This window comes from Hypomesus transpacificus, chromosome 26 (assembly GCF_021917145.1).
Source record: "Hypomesus transpacificus isolate Combined female chromosome 26, fHypTra1, whole genome shotgun sequence".
NCBI lineage: Eukaryota > Metazoa > Chordata > Actinopteri > Osmeriformes > Osmeridae > Hypomesus > Hypomesus transpacificus.
This window is the reverse complement of record NC_061085.1, coordinates 2,746,321-2,764,993: the sequence shown is the minus strand read 5'-3', so window position 1 is coordinate 2,764,993 and position 18,673 is coordinate 2,746,321. Positions and strand designations below refer to the sequence as shown.

Sequence of the window (18,673 nt, the reverse complement as noted above, 5' to 3'; positions counted from 1 at the left end):
TTAAAGGAGACATGTCATGAAAACTTCATTTTATGATGTTATTTAACATTAATATGAGTTCCCCTTGCCAGCCTTTGGTCCCCCAGTGGCTAGAATTTTCGATAAGTGTAAACCAAGCTCTGCGTGTTCTTCTCCGCCTTTGACAAAATGAAGGCTCAAACGCTCTGTTTGAAAATCTCCAAGTGACGTAGATACGAGAAAGGTTACCTCCCCTCTCTCTGCTTTGACCGCTCAGATCATCTGGCCCGCCCATGAGAAACTGAGCTGCCACCGTGCAAGGGCGAGTGCGATATCGTTTTTTCCAGGAGAGACATCATGGCGAGCAAACAAACGAAGCATAACAGTCGCTCATTGCTTGGATGTGCAAATCAAAACAAAACTATTTTTCAGTTCCTTCATCCAAGCTTCCGCACAACCAGTATCTTAATTAGATTTTCGCTGCAATTGCGCCGACACAACTTCACAAAGTTTTGTATGTCTGCGCCAAACATTTCAGCCTCTACTGTTTCCTCAACTTGAGCCAATACAAAACTGGCATTGCTGAAATAAAATTCTGGATCATTACTAACTCTCCTTGGTCAAGCTACAAACCTTGGACAAGTAAGCTAACTAACGCTGTATCATTTTGTTGCTTTACTGTATATGGCTACCTAGCTTGCTACCCTTAGAATGTGGCTGTAACATTAGCTCTGCAGCTAACAGCTGAGTTACTGTTGCTTATGTAAAGATAGATGGCATCAAGTAGGCTATGTGTGTGAATACAAACGCTGTAACACCAGTGTTGTGCACTTCTTTGTTATTTGGATAACCGTTCTGCTGTTATGGCGCGCGATATCCGCCTTTCTCTTCATTGAAATGACTATGAGTGTGCACCTCTGCAAACCAGGGTGATCAGATGAGAATGACTCAATTTGAGGCATCTTACAGAAACGGGGGCTACGAGCCATTGCGATACATCCGTTGTAAACATTAGCGCATGTTGCCGCCCCTCTCCTCCTCATTAGCATTTAAAGCTGCAGACACCAAAACAGCGCGTTCTGAGGAAAGCTCATTGTGGGACTACTCGTAGTGGCTATAATTCTGCACCATGGCTGAATTTCGGGAAAGAGACTTCAGATACAGTATTAGGGGACCACTAAGGCCTATATAAAAGCATCCAAAAACAGCATTACATGTCTCCTTTAATATATTAAATATCAAACAATGTGACAACACATTCTTTAAAACACCTAGAATTCAACAGTAATCATAGATGCCAACAGAGGGGCGTGGATTAATGTGACATCCCTGAGAAGGGTAAATGTAGTGTACTTTTCAGCCCTTGAACACAGTAAATTGCCTGTGTTGTTAAAAACAACAGCTTACCACACCGCCACCAACCAGGGTCGGATTTACGTTCTTCAAGTGGTACATCATTTGAGTCGTGGAGGAGTTGTATTTATACTCAGCTTTGCAGTGTTGGCAGTGAACAAAGTAATTTTTTAGTCAATATGGTCTCACGCTACACTTCGCCATGTTTACTTTTGAAATACTTGGAAACTCGCCGGTAACTGAGTAGGCATGTGGCGTTTTGGTAAAATGTTTACTTGCTGCCACATAGCGAAATCCATTGCATTCCTTCAAGACTCAAACTACGCAACAGAACACGCATTAGTTTTATCGATGAACAAATAATGTCATCGACTAAATTCTTAATGATCGATAATCGATCGTCGATTAATTATGCCCATCCCTAGATCTGACTCAATGTAGCTGCTGGACATTCCAGATTCAGCCGGTATAAAATAAGCTATTACTAATAATAAGTCTCATGTTATTAAGTCCTGTTGTTACCTAATGCCGATATAATACAAAATGTCTGATTGGTTATTATTTATTATCTTTTACAATGTACTACAAATGATTATTTTATTTTTTTACATGCAAATCAGCGTGCTATTCACTGCCTGAAAAAGTCCAGCATGCGAACTTACATAGAAGCCGAGTGGGGAACGGTGCAACAGAGAAAGATTGTGTTGTCTTACATTTACATTTACATTTAGTCATTTAGCAGACGCTCTTATCCAGAGCGACTTACAGTAAGTACAGGGACATTCCCCCCGAGGCAAGTAGGGTGAAGTGCCTTGCCCAAGGACACAACATCATGTGGCGCGGCGGGGAATCGATCCGCCAACCTTCTGATTACTAGCCCGACTCCCTCACCGCTCAGCCATCTGACTCCCTACTTGGCCAGAGAAGATTGTCATTCGATTTGGATGTGATTCTTATAGGCATATTTATTTTTCAACCCAGCGCGTGTTAGCATGAGCCAAGTTGGCCAACTTATGTTTTTCCGGTGGTAGGCTTCATCATATTCAACGTCGAACTATGAAAAATAAACCATTGTTGGCAGAGTTTGCATTCAAAGTTTTTTGAGTCACCCTGTACTTTGTAATTGTAAATGTACTGTAAATTAAATGCCGCCATACCACAGATTTCTTTGCCATTTCGCCTAATAACACAGACAAAGTAGGCTATGGCAGAGTTTGTTGTACGGCAGACAATTGTGCTCGTGCTGTGTGCAAAAAACTAACAAAACAAAGCACAGATTAACAAAGGGAAAACAACACCTTTTCTTTCAAATATATATTTTGAGTTGCTTTGTCTTAAATAATATAATCTACAATTTATGTAGAACATTTCTTTAATTAAGCAATGGTGACACAAGCGGGAATCAGATCTCACAGTGCCATATGGCAGCTCGATTAAAAAATGCTCAGTCGACCAAGAACATATCGACCAGAAAATCGACTAGTCGACTGAGTGCGGACAGCCCTAATGATGTAATTGAATTTCTAAAACTGGTTGTTCCCATCCTTGATTGTGATTGGCTATATCGCGTTCCATGCCGTTGTAAAATCCAGCATAACCTTACAGGTTGTCCTCATAACATTCTTTAACATTCCATATTACTGTGCATCGAATATTTCAAATAAAAAAAGACTGCAATGGTGTCCATCTGGCTGTTGCGTGGCAACGATTTATGTAGGAACTATACTTTGTAGTGGCGGAAGAATGACGATTTATTATTAAACTATTTTGTTTCTAATTGTTTTTATTTATGAAACCATACCAAATATTTGTAGTAACAGTTTTAGAAAAGCAATAAGCCCCGCGAGTCCATGTTTTGCGCTGATTTTAGAACAGGTAAGGGTTTTTTTTCGGTACAACGCGAAGCGGAGTGCCTAACAACATGATTAAAGTCAACACCAATATGGCCAGGTTAGCATTGCAGACTGCTGGCATAACATTATATTTTAAAGGTTTTCTTTATGGATGAAATGCTGGCTATCTTAACAGAAAAACAATATAAAGTGGATTCTTAAATTCAGTAGTTGGAAGGTTATTAGCTTAAGGCAACACAATTTTTCGCTACTCCCCAATCTTCCCCAGAATTGGCACGGATCATCATCAGAGCAACCCTCTTTCAAATTATTAAAGGATTTTTGATTTTCAAAACCGTTTGTCCGGTACAGCCATCAAAATCGGCAGCAAAGACACCAAACAGGAAGTTGGTTCATATCTCAGCAAATCTTTGAGATATCAGAAAGTGTTTCCCACACATAGACTAAGGCCGAATCCCAATACTCCCCCTTACCCCTTCCCCTTAATTTACCCCTTCCCCATGGCCCTCGAAAGTAAGGGGTAAGGGCTACATAGCCCTAGGAAATGGGATGCCACTTGGTTACAGGTACGTCATCTAGCACGTATCGATATCTCCAAAGCAAGTAGCGTTATGCACTGATATTAGACGAAATTCGCTGCTAATGGAGTTTACTTAGAACTGTAGACATGCTAGTCAAAGAAATGCGGGACTGTTGTGCAATTCAGATCTGTAACATTAACGTACCAAACTAGCGGTTTTTAGAAACGTTTCAATTAGGAAAATGGTTGCAAATATATATGTTCATGACTGTATATGACACAAAACAAGACTGTCATAATTTTTTTGTCAATTAATAAAGCCGATAATATAACATTTATCGGACTCTCTGGATGATTTGGTTGCCATTGTTGCCGGTCGCGCAGTTTTCACATAGCCCTAGGTTTCAAGTAAGCTCCCGATCTTACTTGGTTTTAAGGGGTGTATACCCCTTAGTCTTAGCCCTTCCCCTAGCTCCAAAAGAGTATTAGGACACCACTAGCTCTCACGGGAACGCGCAAAACTAAGGGGAAGGGGTAAGGGGAAGGTGTAAGGGGAAGGTGTAAGGGGAAGGGGTAAGGGGAAGGGGTAAGGGGAAGGGGTAAGGGGAAGGGGTAAGGGGAAGGGGTAAGGGGGAGTATTGGGATTCGGCCTAATTCATTGTGGTGCGACGCAGAATCAATACCGACCGCCACATATTGCGCTTCGTTATAAAAACATTTTTAAATGCTATTTAAAACACGCAGCGTATTAGTTCAGCTGCTTTTCCTTTCCCTGCTCTCCCTCTGTCTCTCTGACATACGCACACACAGTCACAACGTCAGCACACTTAAGCAACAACATAGATCCGCCGTTCCAGCAAGACAGACAGCAAACTTTCAGCATTAGTAGCGTAGCTAAAAGTCTCGGAACGTTGAGGCTACATCAAACAATTTGATGTCATGTGACCACTGGAATGGCCATGCCATACCAGCCGATTCGATCCAGCCGCCATTTTGAATTACTGAAAGGTTTTTTCTTTACTTCTCCTACAAAATGTGTCCAATCTTGTTACTTTAGCTAGCCTATTTGATGCAGAATCAAATGACAACAGTGTTCATGCATCAAAGAATCGAAAGATTGGGCAAAAATCTAGGTGTCTTTATCGGGTTATGAATACGCCGATTAAGACCTTATACCGAATTTTAAAATCAGATAAAGATGTTCACATGATCAGTTTAATAATCACATTATTGCCATTATCGGGTTATGATAGGGTTGGTGTGCATGTTCGCACTCACTGACAGGCCATTGCCACTTAAAAGTTACTCTAGCAACCCAATTTATTGTATTTTTGCCAGGAGCATTATGTCAACTATAGGCAATGCTATGTTCGCTAAATTTACGATGGGAGTGTCTTTTTTAATTGGCTGTTTTGTCTGAGCCACCTTGACATGTAGCTAGCTCGTAGCCCTACTATGCTATTTAGCCAACCAGAATGACACCCCCAAATAACTGTAGCTTAACATATTTGTTGTGTTTGGAACTCGCATTTTCTAATATGCTTGCTTGTCATGCTCTTTATGATACTGTAGGGTAGGCCTGACAGGCTACATTTTTCACCATCCTACCAGCTGGCTAGCCAGCTAGCTTATTCCCTAACCTGTAGTTTTTTTACTCGCCGTGGTCTTGGTGTCTGTTAATTAGGTGGTTTGCGATCAGGCCTCTCAAGTCTCATGTATTTGCCGTGAGACGCATTTCAACCATTTCTCACGCTGATAACATTACGTAAGTTACAATTATACACAATGATTTATTGAAATAAATGGAAATATAATGAACAGTAATGGATATTGTTATTGGTGTTGTAAGATTTGGATAGCCTTACCATTTGAACAAAGGGGAAAAACAATGGAACAAAAGAAAATCCAGTATATCAATGACCCTGGCATGCGATTGTTATTTACGGTGAATCATTGCGACCGGTGGGGGGAAAAAAAACTAAAAAGCGCAACTTCTCAGACACTGTTAGCCTATTGGTGGAGGCCCAAAAACTACATTATTTGGTGGCCGGTGGATCACCAATATTTTTATTTTTTTTGAAGTGCGAGCATTGTCAACTGTGCCAGTGATGCCCCGGGTCGACATACAATTTGAAAACAAAAGCGATTTGTTATGAACAGTAGTCTATTAAAGTTTGGACTGATAACGAGGACGTAAATTGTAGCGATTGCGTGGGAACTTAACGACTGTATTTCCGTTTTTTTACATATGATGATATATGCACAGTATTAAAGGTCACATGACATGCTGTTTTTGGATGCGTTTATATAGGCCTTAGTGGTTCCCTATTACTGTATCTGAAGTATCTTTCCCGAAATTCAGCCTTGGTGCATAATTCAGCCACTACCAGCAGTCCCACAATGAGCTTTCCTCAAACTCGAGCTTTCTGTGTCTGTAGCTTTAAATGCTAATGAGGAGGAGAGGAGCGGCAACATGCGCTAATGTTTACAATAAATGTATGGCAATGGCTCATAGCCCTGTTGCTGTAAGATGCCTCAAATGTTCCCATTCTCATCTGATCACCCTGGTTTGCAGAGGCGCACACTCATAATAATTTCAAGGAGGGGAAAGGCGGATATCGCGCGCACCATAACACCAACAGCATAACGGTTATCCAAATAACAATGATGTTTACAACACTTGCGTTACAGCATGTGTATTCACACACATACTTGATGCTATCTAGCTCTACATTAGCAACAGTAACTCAGTTGTTAGCTGCAGAGCTAATGTTACAGCCACATTCTAAGGGTAGCAAGCTAGGTAACCATATACAGTAAAGCAACAAAATGATATAGCGTTAGTTAACACACTTGTCCAAGGTTTTTAGCTTAACCAAGGAGAGTTAGTAATGATCCAGAATTAAATTTCAGCAAGGCTAGCTTTGTATTGGCTTAAGTTGAGGAAACAGTGGCTGAAATGTTACTGGTTGTGCAGAGGCTTGGATGAACGAACAAAAAATTTACATCCAAACACAGAGCAACTATTATGCTTCGTTCGTTTGCTAGCCATGATGTCTCTCCAGGAAAAAACAATATCACACTTGCCTTTGCACGATCGTAGCTCAGTTTCTCATGGGCAGGCCAGATGATCTGGGCGGGCAAAGCAGAGAAAGGGGAGGTAACCTTCCGCCTTGTGACGTCACAAGGAAGAGATTTTCAAACAGAGCAATTGAGCTTTCATTTTTCTCAAAGGCGGAGAAGAACACCCAGGGCTTGGTTTACACCTATCGAAAATTCTAGCCACTGGGGGACCAAAGGCAGGCTAGGGGAATGTTAAATAACCTCCTAAAGTGAGGTTTTCATGTCTTGTAACCGTTAACTTCTGTTTTCATTGTCTAATTTTTTGTTTTCTTCCTTCCTTTCTTGTTTGGCTCTCAGTTTAGGTTTGATATCAGATTCCTTTCACATGTTCTTTGACTGCACAGCACTCTTAGCGGGACTTGCAGCTTCAGTCATATCCAGGTGGAGGTCCAACGACTCCTTCTCATATGGGTAAATATATTTAGTTTCAGTGCATTGCCTATTGACTATGGTGTGTGTATACGTATTACTTTAATGGTAGGTTTATTTGAACAGTGAGAGACAGAATAACAACAACAACTTCCAGAAAAACTCATGTCAAAATAGTTATACATTGCTTTGCATTTTACTGAGTGAAATAAGTATTTGACCCCTTCAGAAATCAGAAAGATTTCTGGCTCCCAGGTGTCTTTTATACAGGTAATAAACTGAGATTAGGAGCACTCCCTTTAAGAGTGTGCTCTTAATCGTTACCTGTGTAAGATACACTTGTCCACAGAAGTAATCTATCAAATTCAAAAGTCTCCACCATGGCCAAGACCAAAGAGCTGTCCAAGGATGTCAGGGACAAGATTGTAGACCTACACATGGCTGGAATGGCTGCAAGACCATCGCCAAGCAGCTTGGGAAGGTGACAACAGCTAATGCGATTATTCGCAAATGGAAGAATCACAAATCTGTCAAACTCCCTTGGTCTGGGGCTCCATGCAAGATCTCACCTTGTGGAGTTGCAATGATCATGAGAACTGTGAGGATTCAGCCCTCAAGGCAGCTGGGAACAAAACAATTGGTAACACACTACGCCGTGAAGGACTGAAATTCTGCAGCGCCTGCAAGGTCCCCCTGCTCAAGAAAGCACATGTACTGGCCCTTCTGAAGTTTGCCAATGAACATCTGAATAATTCAGAGGAGAACTGGGTGAAAGTATTGTGGACAGAGACCAAAATCGAGCTCTTTGGCATCAACTCAGTTATCGTCGAGTTTAACAAGGGGACTCTGAGCGCTGAGGGAGTCGGGCTAGTAATCAGAGGGTTGCCGGATCGATTCCCTGCCGTGCCACATGATGTTGTGTCCTTGGGCAAGGCACTTCACCCTACTTGCCTGGGGGGAATGTCCCTGTACTTACTGTAAGTCGCTCTGGATAAGAGTGTCTGCTAAATGACTAAATGTAAATGTCAATGTAAACAAGGGTAATCTTAGCCACAAACTCCTCAAATACAGCCAATTCATCAAATGCCCCACCAGAGAAGGGAACACTCTGGATCACTACTACACTACGGTCAGTAATGCCTACCACGCCGTCCCTCGAGCAGCACTGGGACACTATGACCATGCCATGGTCCACCTGATTCCTGAATACAGGCAGAAATTGAAGCTCTGTAAACCTGTTGTGAGGACATCAAAACAATGGACCAATGAGGCTATCGAGGATCTGCAGGCGTGCTTGGACTGTACTGACTGGGATATGTTCACGACTGCTTCCAATAGTCTGGATGAACTCAGAGACTGTGATGTCAGCTCCTGTGAGGACTGCTGAACTTCAACAACAACAAACCCTGTTTCTTCCGAGCAGTGAACGGGACTGCGCCCGACTACATCAAGTCTCTCCTGCAGCCTTAAACCCCCACCCGCCACCTACGGTCTTCTTCAGACAACCGCCTGGTGGTCCCACCTCTCAAGACCGCCCGGTCCCAGCACAAGCTCTTCTCCTGCCTGGCACCCCAGTGGTGGAATCAACTCCCCACCTCCATCAGAGACACGGACTGTCTCTCCACCTTCAAGAGAAGGCTCAAGACGCACTTGTTCCGGGAGTACAATGGTACTTAGGAATGGTTTGCTGAACCCAACGCTAGTTTCCTCAAGGATCACAATGACTCTTGCTTAGACTGTTGCTCTTGTTGGTTAGTGGTAGCTGATTTAAACTGTTGTATTCTATTTTAGTTAATCCTATTTTTATTGCTTTCCTACAGGTACACCTGCACTTAGAGATTAATGTTGTGTAATTTTAACTTGTTTAACTACATGCTCTTATGGTTTCTTCCCTTTAGCACTATTTTTTGGTTGTTCACAATATGTACTTCTTATTTTTGACTACCCGCAATGCTGTGGGGCTATCTTGTTGTTATTATCAGTGACCTATGCACTTTGTAAAGTTCTCTCTTGGAAGTCGCTTTGGATAAAAGCGTCTGCTAAATGAATAAATGTAAATGTATGGTTCTCTGCAAAGCTCAGAAGGTTGCGGCTGGAGAAGGAGGAAGCTTTTAGGAGTGGGGATAGAGACAGATTCAAGGAGTCGAAGTACAGGTTTAGGAAAGCGGTGAGAGGGGCTAAACGACTGTACTCGGAGAGACTGCAACAGCAGTTCTCTGCCAACTACTCTGCTTCTGTCTGGAGAAGGCTCAGGCAGATCACCAACTACAAGCCCCCCCCCCCCCCCCCCCCCACAGCAGTGATGACTCTCAGGAGAGAGAAGTCAACAGACTGTTCAAGAAGCAGAACCCCCGCAAAGCAGCGGGGCCAGACGCTGTCTCTCCTGCCACCCTCAAGCAGTGCGCTGACCAGCTGTCTCCGGTGTTCACCAACATCTTCAACATCTCCCTCGAGACATGCCATGTGCCAGCCTGTCTCAAGTCCTCCACCATCATCCCTGTGCCCAAAAAGCCACGGCCAACAGGACTTAAGGCTGATTTATACTTCTGCGTTTTTACGCACACGCACACGGGGAACGCCCTCTCCGTCAAGAAACGCCCTCTGCGTGTCCTCTCCGAGCCCCTCGCAGAGCTCAGCGTGCACCTCCTGATTTTCCTGACTATCCGTCTGTCCGTCCGTCATTTTACGGACACCCCTTGGCTGTGATTGGTCCGTATTAAGAACCGCTTGCGTCAGGGGTGGGGGCGGGGTTGCCGTGACCAACAAGAGAACAGAATCCCTTGACCGCCATTGTTGTAAGTTTTTACAATTCATATTTCAGATAAACAGTACATGTAAATCAGCATCTGAATTAAAATGTGACGAGAAATGGGCAGTGTCGTTGCTGAAAATGTGCTTATTTTATTGATGAAACGGCTCATTTGTAAATTTGCTCCGACTTTTCAATAACATAGCTAGCATCGCAGTGCAGCGCTATCTACTGTTCTGGCGGTGAATTGTTTCAGCACGCAGAGCCGTCGGAGTAGTATAAATTCAACCAGTCCGTCCGACTCCGTCCGACTCAGTGCGTGCGTCTGTCCGTTAACGGAGACGCAGAAGTATAAATCGGCCTTTAAAGACTACAGCCCCGCTGCCCTGACCTGTGGTAATTAAGTCTTTCGAGCGCCTGGTGCTGGCACTCCTCAAAGCCATCACGAACCCTCTCCTGGACCCCCTGCAGTTTGCCTAGATCACCTGGACTCCCCAATATCCTACGCCAGAATCCTGTTTTTGGACTTCAGTTCTGCCTTCAACACCATCATCCCTGCCCTGCTTCAGGACAAGCTCTCCAAGCTGAACGTGCCCGACTCCACCTGCAGGTGGATCACAGACTTCCTGTCTGACAGGAAGCAGGAACGCAAGTACAATCTTATGAAGAACATTCTTGCAAGCGTCCTTGCGAGAATGGTCTTGCAAGTCCGAAAGGATTTCTGGGAAATCAGAAGCGTTCTCGCTGGCCAAGTCACCATCCGATGCATCCTCGATAAAACGGGCGGATCAGGAACATTTCCGGGTATTTTTGGCGTTCTTGGTGACTTGTGTTCTTTGGAATGGAACCGTACTTGCGCAACGAAAGATGACGTCCAACGAGTTCGCAAGAACACCAGAATGGAAAAAACGTGGATTGATAAACGGCCTCTGACTCCCGGTCCATCAGCACCGAATCTCCTCAGGGCTGCGTCCTTTCTCCGCTGCTCTTCTCCCTGTACACCAACAGCTGCACCTCCAGTCATCTGTCCGTCAAACTCCTGAAGTTTGCGGACGACATAACCCTCATTGGGCTCATCTCTTGTGGAGATGAGTCAGACTACAGGTGGGAAGCTGACAACCTGATGTAGCCAGAACAACCTAGAGCTCAATGCTCTTGAGACAGTGGAGATGGTTGTGGACTTTAGAAAGAATACAACCCCACTCACTCTCATCACCCTGTACGACTCCCCAGTCAAAACTGTGGAGTCCTTCCGCTTCCTGGACACTAACCTCTCCCAGGACCTCAAGTGGGAACTGAACATCAGCTCCCTCACCAAGAAAGCACAACAGAGGATGTACATCCTGCGGCAGCTGAAGAAATTCAACCGGCCAAGGACAATGATGGTGCACTTCTACACAGCCATCATTGAGTCCATTCTCACTTTCTCCATCACCATCTGGTATGCTGCTGCCACAAGAGCAGACTGCAGCGTATCATCCGCACTGCTGAGAAGGTGATTGGCTGCAATCTGCCTACCCTTGAGGACCTGCACACCCCGAGGACGAGCGAGGAAGATTGTGGCCGATTCCTCCCACCCGGACACACCGTTTCAACCACTCCACTCCGGCAGAAGGCTGCGGTCCATCAGGACCAAAACCTGACACTAACACTGTCCCTTTACCTCATACACTGTCACTTTAACATATTCAGTATTACTTTCATTTTATATTATTTTATTTATCATATTTTATATTATATTGTATAGCTCTGCCAGTAGTTATTTGATTTTGTTGTACATTTTCTACTTTTTTTTTCTTCTTTTCATTATGTTGAAATATTCACTGTATGTACCTGCCCACCAAAGTACATTTGTTGTTTGTGACCACTTACTTGGCGATTAAACACTTCTGATTCTGAAATCAATTTATAACAATTTTGACGTGCGCTTTTCTGGATTTTTGTTGTTGATATTCTGTCTCAGACTGTACAATTATAGATTGTACGTTTGCCCACTGACAAACAAATGATCAAAGTCAGCAGGGGATCAAATACATTTTTCGTGTGTGTGTGAATTGTTTCCCTTTTTGTTTAAGCAAAGATTTTATCCAGTTCAGTAGTATAACCAGTGTTGGCACCAGGGTTTAACATTGTATTATAAAAACATATTTATACTTACTGTAACTCAGAATGCTTATATTGTCCAGCTCATGTGTCTTTTCTTTCAGGTACGTGAGAGCAGAGGTGTTGGCTGGGTTTGTGAATGGCCTTTTCCTCATTTTCACAGCCTTTTTCATTTTCTCAGAGGGAGTAGAGGTAAGATAAATACTTGGTTGCTTTCTGTACTGAAGTAGTCAATCACGAGGGTGTGGTACATCTCTTGTAATGGTTGTGCTGTTTCAGTGCGCTCAGCTGCCCTTTGTGCCTTTCAGGTTGTTTGTGATTAATCATGTTGTCTTATTTATTGGTGTTACAGTTAAAATTTAGCTTTTTATTGAATATCTAGCCAACAGTCAAACACTGCTAAACAAGCTGTGCTTGCAGTGATACTATCTAGCTTGTAAAATTTATTTTGAGATTAATACATTTTGCAGTTTGTGACATTTATGGAGCAGAAGCAAAAGCACAGCTCGTTAGCTATGCTATTTTTTAATAAGATCTAACTAATCCATAGTAACTAACAACGACCACATTACCAAAGGTGGCATAAGCAAAGTAATATGTTATCAAACTGTGAGGTGGTATTGCCCATAATGTAATTGATAAGTCACTGCTGTTTACCAGTCAGATTTCAAGGACGAAACTACCGATTACATAATATGATGCAAATTAAAATATTAAACTACACTTGGTGTTTAATACATGACGACTAAATATCAAATGTTGCATGAAGACCTAGCCTGGCTGCCAGTCCAACTCATCCCCGCCCACAAAAAAAATTAGTCGGGAAGTTGGGTCTGGAGGGGTTCAATTGCGGAAAAACTATATCCGAACAGGAGCTGTTCGGACCAATTAAATTGTCAGGGCGGGCTTTATACGATGATGGACAGATGATCAACAGTAACATAATCAACAACGTCACAAAAGAGCGCTTGGGTTAAATTAGTTTTCAACAAACAACATATTACGTTGCTCTGATTGGTTGTAGGTCTATCCAATTGAGCAAAGAGGCATTTGTTTTACGAGCTCGGTTGACACACGTCCCATAGTCACAGCCCAACAGAGAGTTTTCAGACTCATATTCTGACTAGAATTATGAGTATGACAACGTCAGGCTAATGAAGACCTGAAATGATGATTAATTTCAATGTTGTGACACTGCTTTTTCCTTTGGCCTCTGACAGAGGGCTTTGGAGCCACCGGATGTTCATCATGAGCGTCTCCTACCTGTATCAGTTGCAGGGCTGCTGGTCAATCTGGTGGGCATCTTTGTGTTCCAGCATGGAGGCCATGGGCATTCCCATGGTGGGGATGGAGGTATACCTTTAGAAACAGTTTCTATCTTGATCTACTTTTCAGTGTCACTAATTGTTTTCTTGCTGCTTTCTCTCAGTATATACTACACTTTTTTGATGGCCTAGACTATGAAACATCACAGCATTGGCTAAAAAGCTTCCTTTCAACAAAATATTCCATATATGTGACACGGTTCAGTCAAAAGGGGACGTTGTCGGGAGGTCTTTGTTTAATCCATCCCACTGCTGACAAACTAATAGGCTATTTATAGACGGCTATAAATATGACTCAACTTGACTTGCATAATGTTGGCTAATGCTACAGTTTTAGGCTGATGTCAAGTTGTCAAACTAAATTAAGTCTATTTGCCTAAATAGTGGCAAATAATCCCACCTAGTCATGCATATGAAGGAGTAAGTCTTACATACGTTTTGGTAGTGATCTGAGATTATTGTACTGCATAGAAATATAATTTGGCCATTAGATAATAATGGCCAAATTATAATAATGACTTTATTTATATAGCACATTTTATACAAGAATTGCAGCTCAAGGTGCTTAACATAAAATTAATGAAAACATGATACAAGTAATAAAACCCTTCTGAGGCCGATAATCACACAAGCCACAGTCTTTGCGGTAATCCAAAACACAAGCTGCAGTCTTTGCAGTATCCAAATAAAGATTTTACTCAACAGATACTATTCTTATTGAGTGGACTACATTATGGATGAGCGAGAAGACGGTGTACAACACGTAGTATAAACTGAATTATATTTATACAGCAAGACATTAAGATATGCAATTGGCTTGGAGGTATGGAAAACTTAAACTTGATTTTCTTAGATCGCCAAGACTTTACAAAAGGTAAAGGTAGTGGATGGCAAAATGTTGCAGATTTGTCAGCAGAGGGTGCAGTTAACAAGAAAAAGCTGTGGTAGCATCGGCAGGGCTGATAGTCAATGGCGAATAGCTGTCCATCTATCAAATAATGCCAGGAATCTGTTTGTGTGTCCCACTTTAGTATTCCAAAATTATCTTGAGAACCGGGCACTCTAAAGTTCACAATGTCGCAGGTGTCTTCTTTATAATCCAACGGAGTGCAGTGCCGGGATTGACATTGTTCAGATCAGCATTTCCCCAAAAAATTCAACAATACCCATCTTTCATGTGCCTCCACGGGGCATCATGGGAACTCATCCCAGCCCCTTCACTTTGATTCGTCCCTCTGGTCATCTATCGTACCGTACGCTTCACTAGCAGGTGCAGTAGGAGGCTTTATCGGAGGCTTTATGATAGCTTCAGTGAATTTTGTTTTGTTGATGAATTACTGCGATTAACAAAGGCATTCGCAATGAAATGAATCAAAGCGCTTAACGCACTAGAGTTCGTAGCAAGGATAATAGGGAAATACTGTTAAGTTATTTAGAAGCGAATTCGCTTTTACAGCCGATAATCAGCTGCTTTCCAAGGCTTTTCCTGGCTAGCTAACAGCACAACAATATAGAGTGGATATACTCTCAGAATATATTAGTACATTTTGTTCCATAAATTAATGTGTTTACCGATTAACTGCCTGCACATTCAAATGTACATGCAAGCACTGTGCGGTGAATTAGGCCTACAATTACGACAACTGGCTCAACCATTGTGCATGTAATGAACTAAATGTTGTGGTGTTAAGACAATTGAACTGAGAACCAATACAGTACATTTTGATCAACATAACATAAGCAACTTATAATATATATTACGTAGGAAACAGCAGACGAATGAAAGTTACATAATAATTTGCATGAATGTAGGCTACCACAGCATTGGCGATTTGACTAGAATAGATGATATGGAGGTTGAACAAGTACTTCAAGAGAATTTCAATTGTGATCTGAGAAATATAGGTACCAAAACCACTGAGAAGAACTGTCATTACCAGCTGCATCATGGGCACTGCACTATCTCTATAATTCCAGACATCTGTGTGTCACCGACATAATTGCAGACATTTTGCCCAACTATAGTTTGTCATATGTATTTGTGTGTTTCACTGACATCTTGACACTAGAAGCGCCAAGGCCTTTTTCCATGCTTATAGTGCCGTTAAGAGTTAAATTGGCCTGTGAGACTACAGATAGTGATGTTGTTACTGACATGTAATGGTCGCTAGATGGCGCTTCTTGCACGGAGCTAAAGGCAAAGTCGGAAAATTAACTTGCGTTCATCAATGTCATTCATTTCCGTGTTGTTAGTCGGTGAGTATTGCAAAAATGAGAGAAATTTATTAGTTTGGAACTTCTAAGATTGAAGCTACAATCTCTGCTTGCTCTCCCGTTTATCCTGCTCTCATATGTTTGCTCCCTGAACAATAAATTGGACTGTAATGTAATGTAACCAAAATGGTGCAAACAAAAACTATGCTTTCTAACTAGGCTACTGCTCATCGCTGGTGGAGCTTATGACTGTCGTGTTGGATCTCTTGGTCCGGACCAAAACATTTAATGATGCCCTACATTTAGTCCTGGTTTGCCAACAGAGCAATATTAAATATTAAACTTTGTCTGAATAACAGAAGACACGTATATGGGAGCCCTTGCGACATCTGTTTATAGAAAAGAGAGCCTTGGAATGCAGGAAATTAAATGGCCAAACCCGCACCTGGCAGCAATTTAACAGTAAACAGGAGAAAAAATTGACTTAAATTAGCTTTTCCCAGTGTGATTTTGAAAGTTTTAAAATACTTTCTGATGGAACAGGTATCTAGGAAAAGGTCAAGAAAGCAGTGTTATACAATTTAATCGAGTGCAAAGACAATTATTTTTCTTTTCACTGGGCCCAAATGACCCCTGCTCGGTGCTTCTAGTGTTAATCACCGACTGCATCACGGCACTATGCACTAGTAGTGTTAATGATTAAAAAGGGGGGCAAATTCTAATTGTAATCTGAAGTTACATTTCATTTGTTTTCAGGTCATGGCCACAGCCACAATGGCAGTATGAGTCACGGACACAGCCATAGAGGACTTGCTCATGAACATGAACATGGGCACAGCCATGGAGGGCATGGCCACATTCATAATGAGCCCCACTGTCAGGGTGAGGCAACAGCCACATTAGGGTATCAAGACCATATAAGCAAGGAAGTACCACATTTTTCATGGGTTTCACATGTTTAAGTTCTATACAATTAAATTGTTGCACTATCATTGACTGTTGGTTGCAATGTAGATGATTATGCTACTGACAAATCAAAGCTATTTACACTACCGAAAAGTGTGTCTACTATATGTACTAGTTGATTTCCTCTGTGTCTACTATATGTACTAGTGTGTCTACTATATGTACTAGTTGATTTCTATAAAAGTGTGTCTACTATATGTACTAGTTGATTTCCTCTATTCCAGATGACCACCTGCACACACCCGGGAAGGGCTCAAGCAAACAGATCCTAGAAGGTACCGTGTTAAAAAGATCTAGATCTTCAAACAGACTATACAGGCCACATCTCATTGTTGTGTAATTAAAATCATCTCTACTTTTTATTCCATATTTGAACTGTTTGGATAGATATTCTTCGATAGTGTGCAGCTTTGAGAGCATAGCATGAGACCTTTTAGCCAGTATTTGGTACTTTATGCTACACTTCTATTTGCACATTTTTCCTCTGTTAATAACAGACTTATTAACACAATTCAACACCATATTTTAACTAGTAAGCTTTTGGAAACATTTTAATTGAGTAACAATCTTGTTGGATGGATTCTTGACTTTTTAACTAAGGACAAAAAGAGTGAAGATAAAGAGGACTGTCTGGCTACATCTTCTCCTCCACTGGCTCCCCACAAGGATGGGTGCTTTCACCCCTATTATTTTTTCTTTACACAAATATGTGTCAGTTGCTTGAGTAACAGGACTATCTTATAGTATGCAGACAACATTGTTATTTGTCGGCTCGGGACAATGAGACCAGCCATGGCCCCGGTCATTGAAGACTTTGCCATGGGGTGTGAGGAATCCAATCTTCAATTAAACTTATCCAAGACAATATACATGATAAATGATTTTTTGAACACATTCTACATGTCTATACACATTAAGTCACACTCATTAAGGGTCAGACAATAGAATGTGTGAAATCCTATAAATATCTTGGGAAGATTATCGACTCAAAACTGAACTTTGAAGCAAATTCTGAAACCGTGTATAAAAAAGGGCACCAGCGTTTTTGTTTAAAGAAATCGTCCCATTTTCACATTGAGAAAACTTTGACCTTATTCTACCGTGCTTTTATTTAATTAATTTTCTTTTTATTTAGTGCCTTTGTTGGGAAATCTATCTTTAATTAATATAAATGATTTGACTCCCATCCTTTACACAGTGAATTCCAGCTTCTTCCTTCTGGACGAAGTTCTATAGTCCCACAGGGGGTTTTGCAAGTTGTGATAAAGGAAAAGTCGGCAGCGTTTTTGCTAATTTCATCTGATTGACCTCATCCATTTCCATAAAGTAGAAATGCCTGTGACTGACTGAGGGGTGTATTCCTTGTCTGACTGCATGCGTCGAACCATGACGTCCGTACTGTGAATTTGCGGTACCGATGCATGTACCATGACACTCCTATTAGAAACTAATTTCCAGCATTTTGCAGATTTTTTAAAGATTTAACTTGTATATACTATTGACAATAGGCTTTGAATCCTGTGCATATCAAAAGACGAGTGGGGGTGTTACATATATCTCTATCAGTTCTCTGGTTATCCCTCTGGTTATATTTAAGTACAGTATTTCACTTGATGCAAATATTATGTATGATCGTTTCCCTATAATATATGAGGACAAAACATCTATTATGGAAATAACTTGTTGTTGAAACCATCTTGTTTTGCAGGAGTGTTTCTACATATTGTTGCTGACACTCTGGGAAGCATTGGAGTAATAATTTCGGCTATCCTAATGCAAAAGTATGACCTGATGATCGCTGATCCAGTCTGCTCCATGCTCATTTCTATTCTCATTGGAGTCAGGTGAGTTAAACTGCTCTCATGCTGTGACATTTGAATAAACTAGAACAGGGTTCTGTGACTTCACATTTTGAAGCGTGTGGAGTTCTACCAGTTCGGTGGAGCCTTAAAATGACATAATTGTGACAACCTGTGGACACATCATGGTGCGACTGTGTCATGTGGCAAATACACACAGAGAAAAAGGGAAAAGTTGTAATAAGTCTGTTATTGTATTACAGTATTCTGCCTTTTGATACTATTCAGAGGGGAAGACTTTTCGGAATACGTATGGAGAGTTAAGAATAATATCAATAAAA

The 18,673-nt window shown here is 41.7% G+C and overlaps 1 protein-coding gene across 2 annotated transcripts in view; it reads left to right on the top strand.

Moving 5' to 3' along the window:
- slc30a7 (solute carrier family 30 member 7) overlaps nt 1-18,673 on the top strand; it is a 65,347-nt gene that overhangs the window by 23,007 nt on the left and 23,667 nt on the right. For both annotated transcript variants that reach the window (XM_047049719.1, XM_047049720.1), the window contains exons 3-8: nt 7,105-7,218; nt 12,133-12,220; nt 13,249-13,381; nt 16,324-16,449; nt 16,758-16,808; nt 18,242-18,377. In XM_047049719.1, coding sequence (XP_046905675.1) covers nt 7,105-7,218; nt 12,133-12,220; nt 13,249-13,381; nt 16,324-16,449; nt 16,758-16,808; nt 18,242-18,377 — 648 coding nt within the window. The remainder of the gene's footprint in view (nt 1-7,104; nt 7,219-12,132; nt 12,221-13,248; nt 13,382-16,323; nt 16,450-16,757; nt 16,809-18,241; nt 18,378-18,673) is intronic.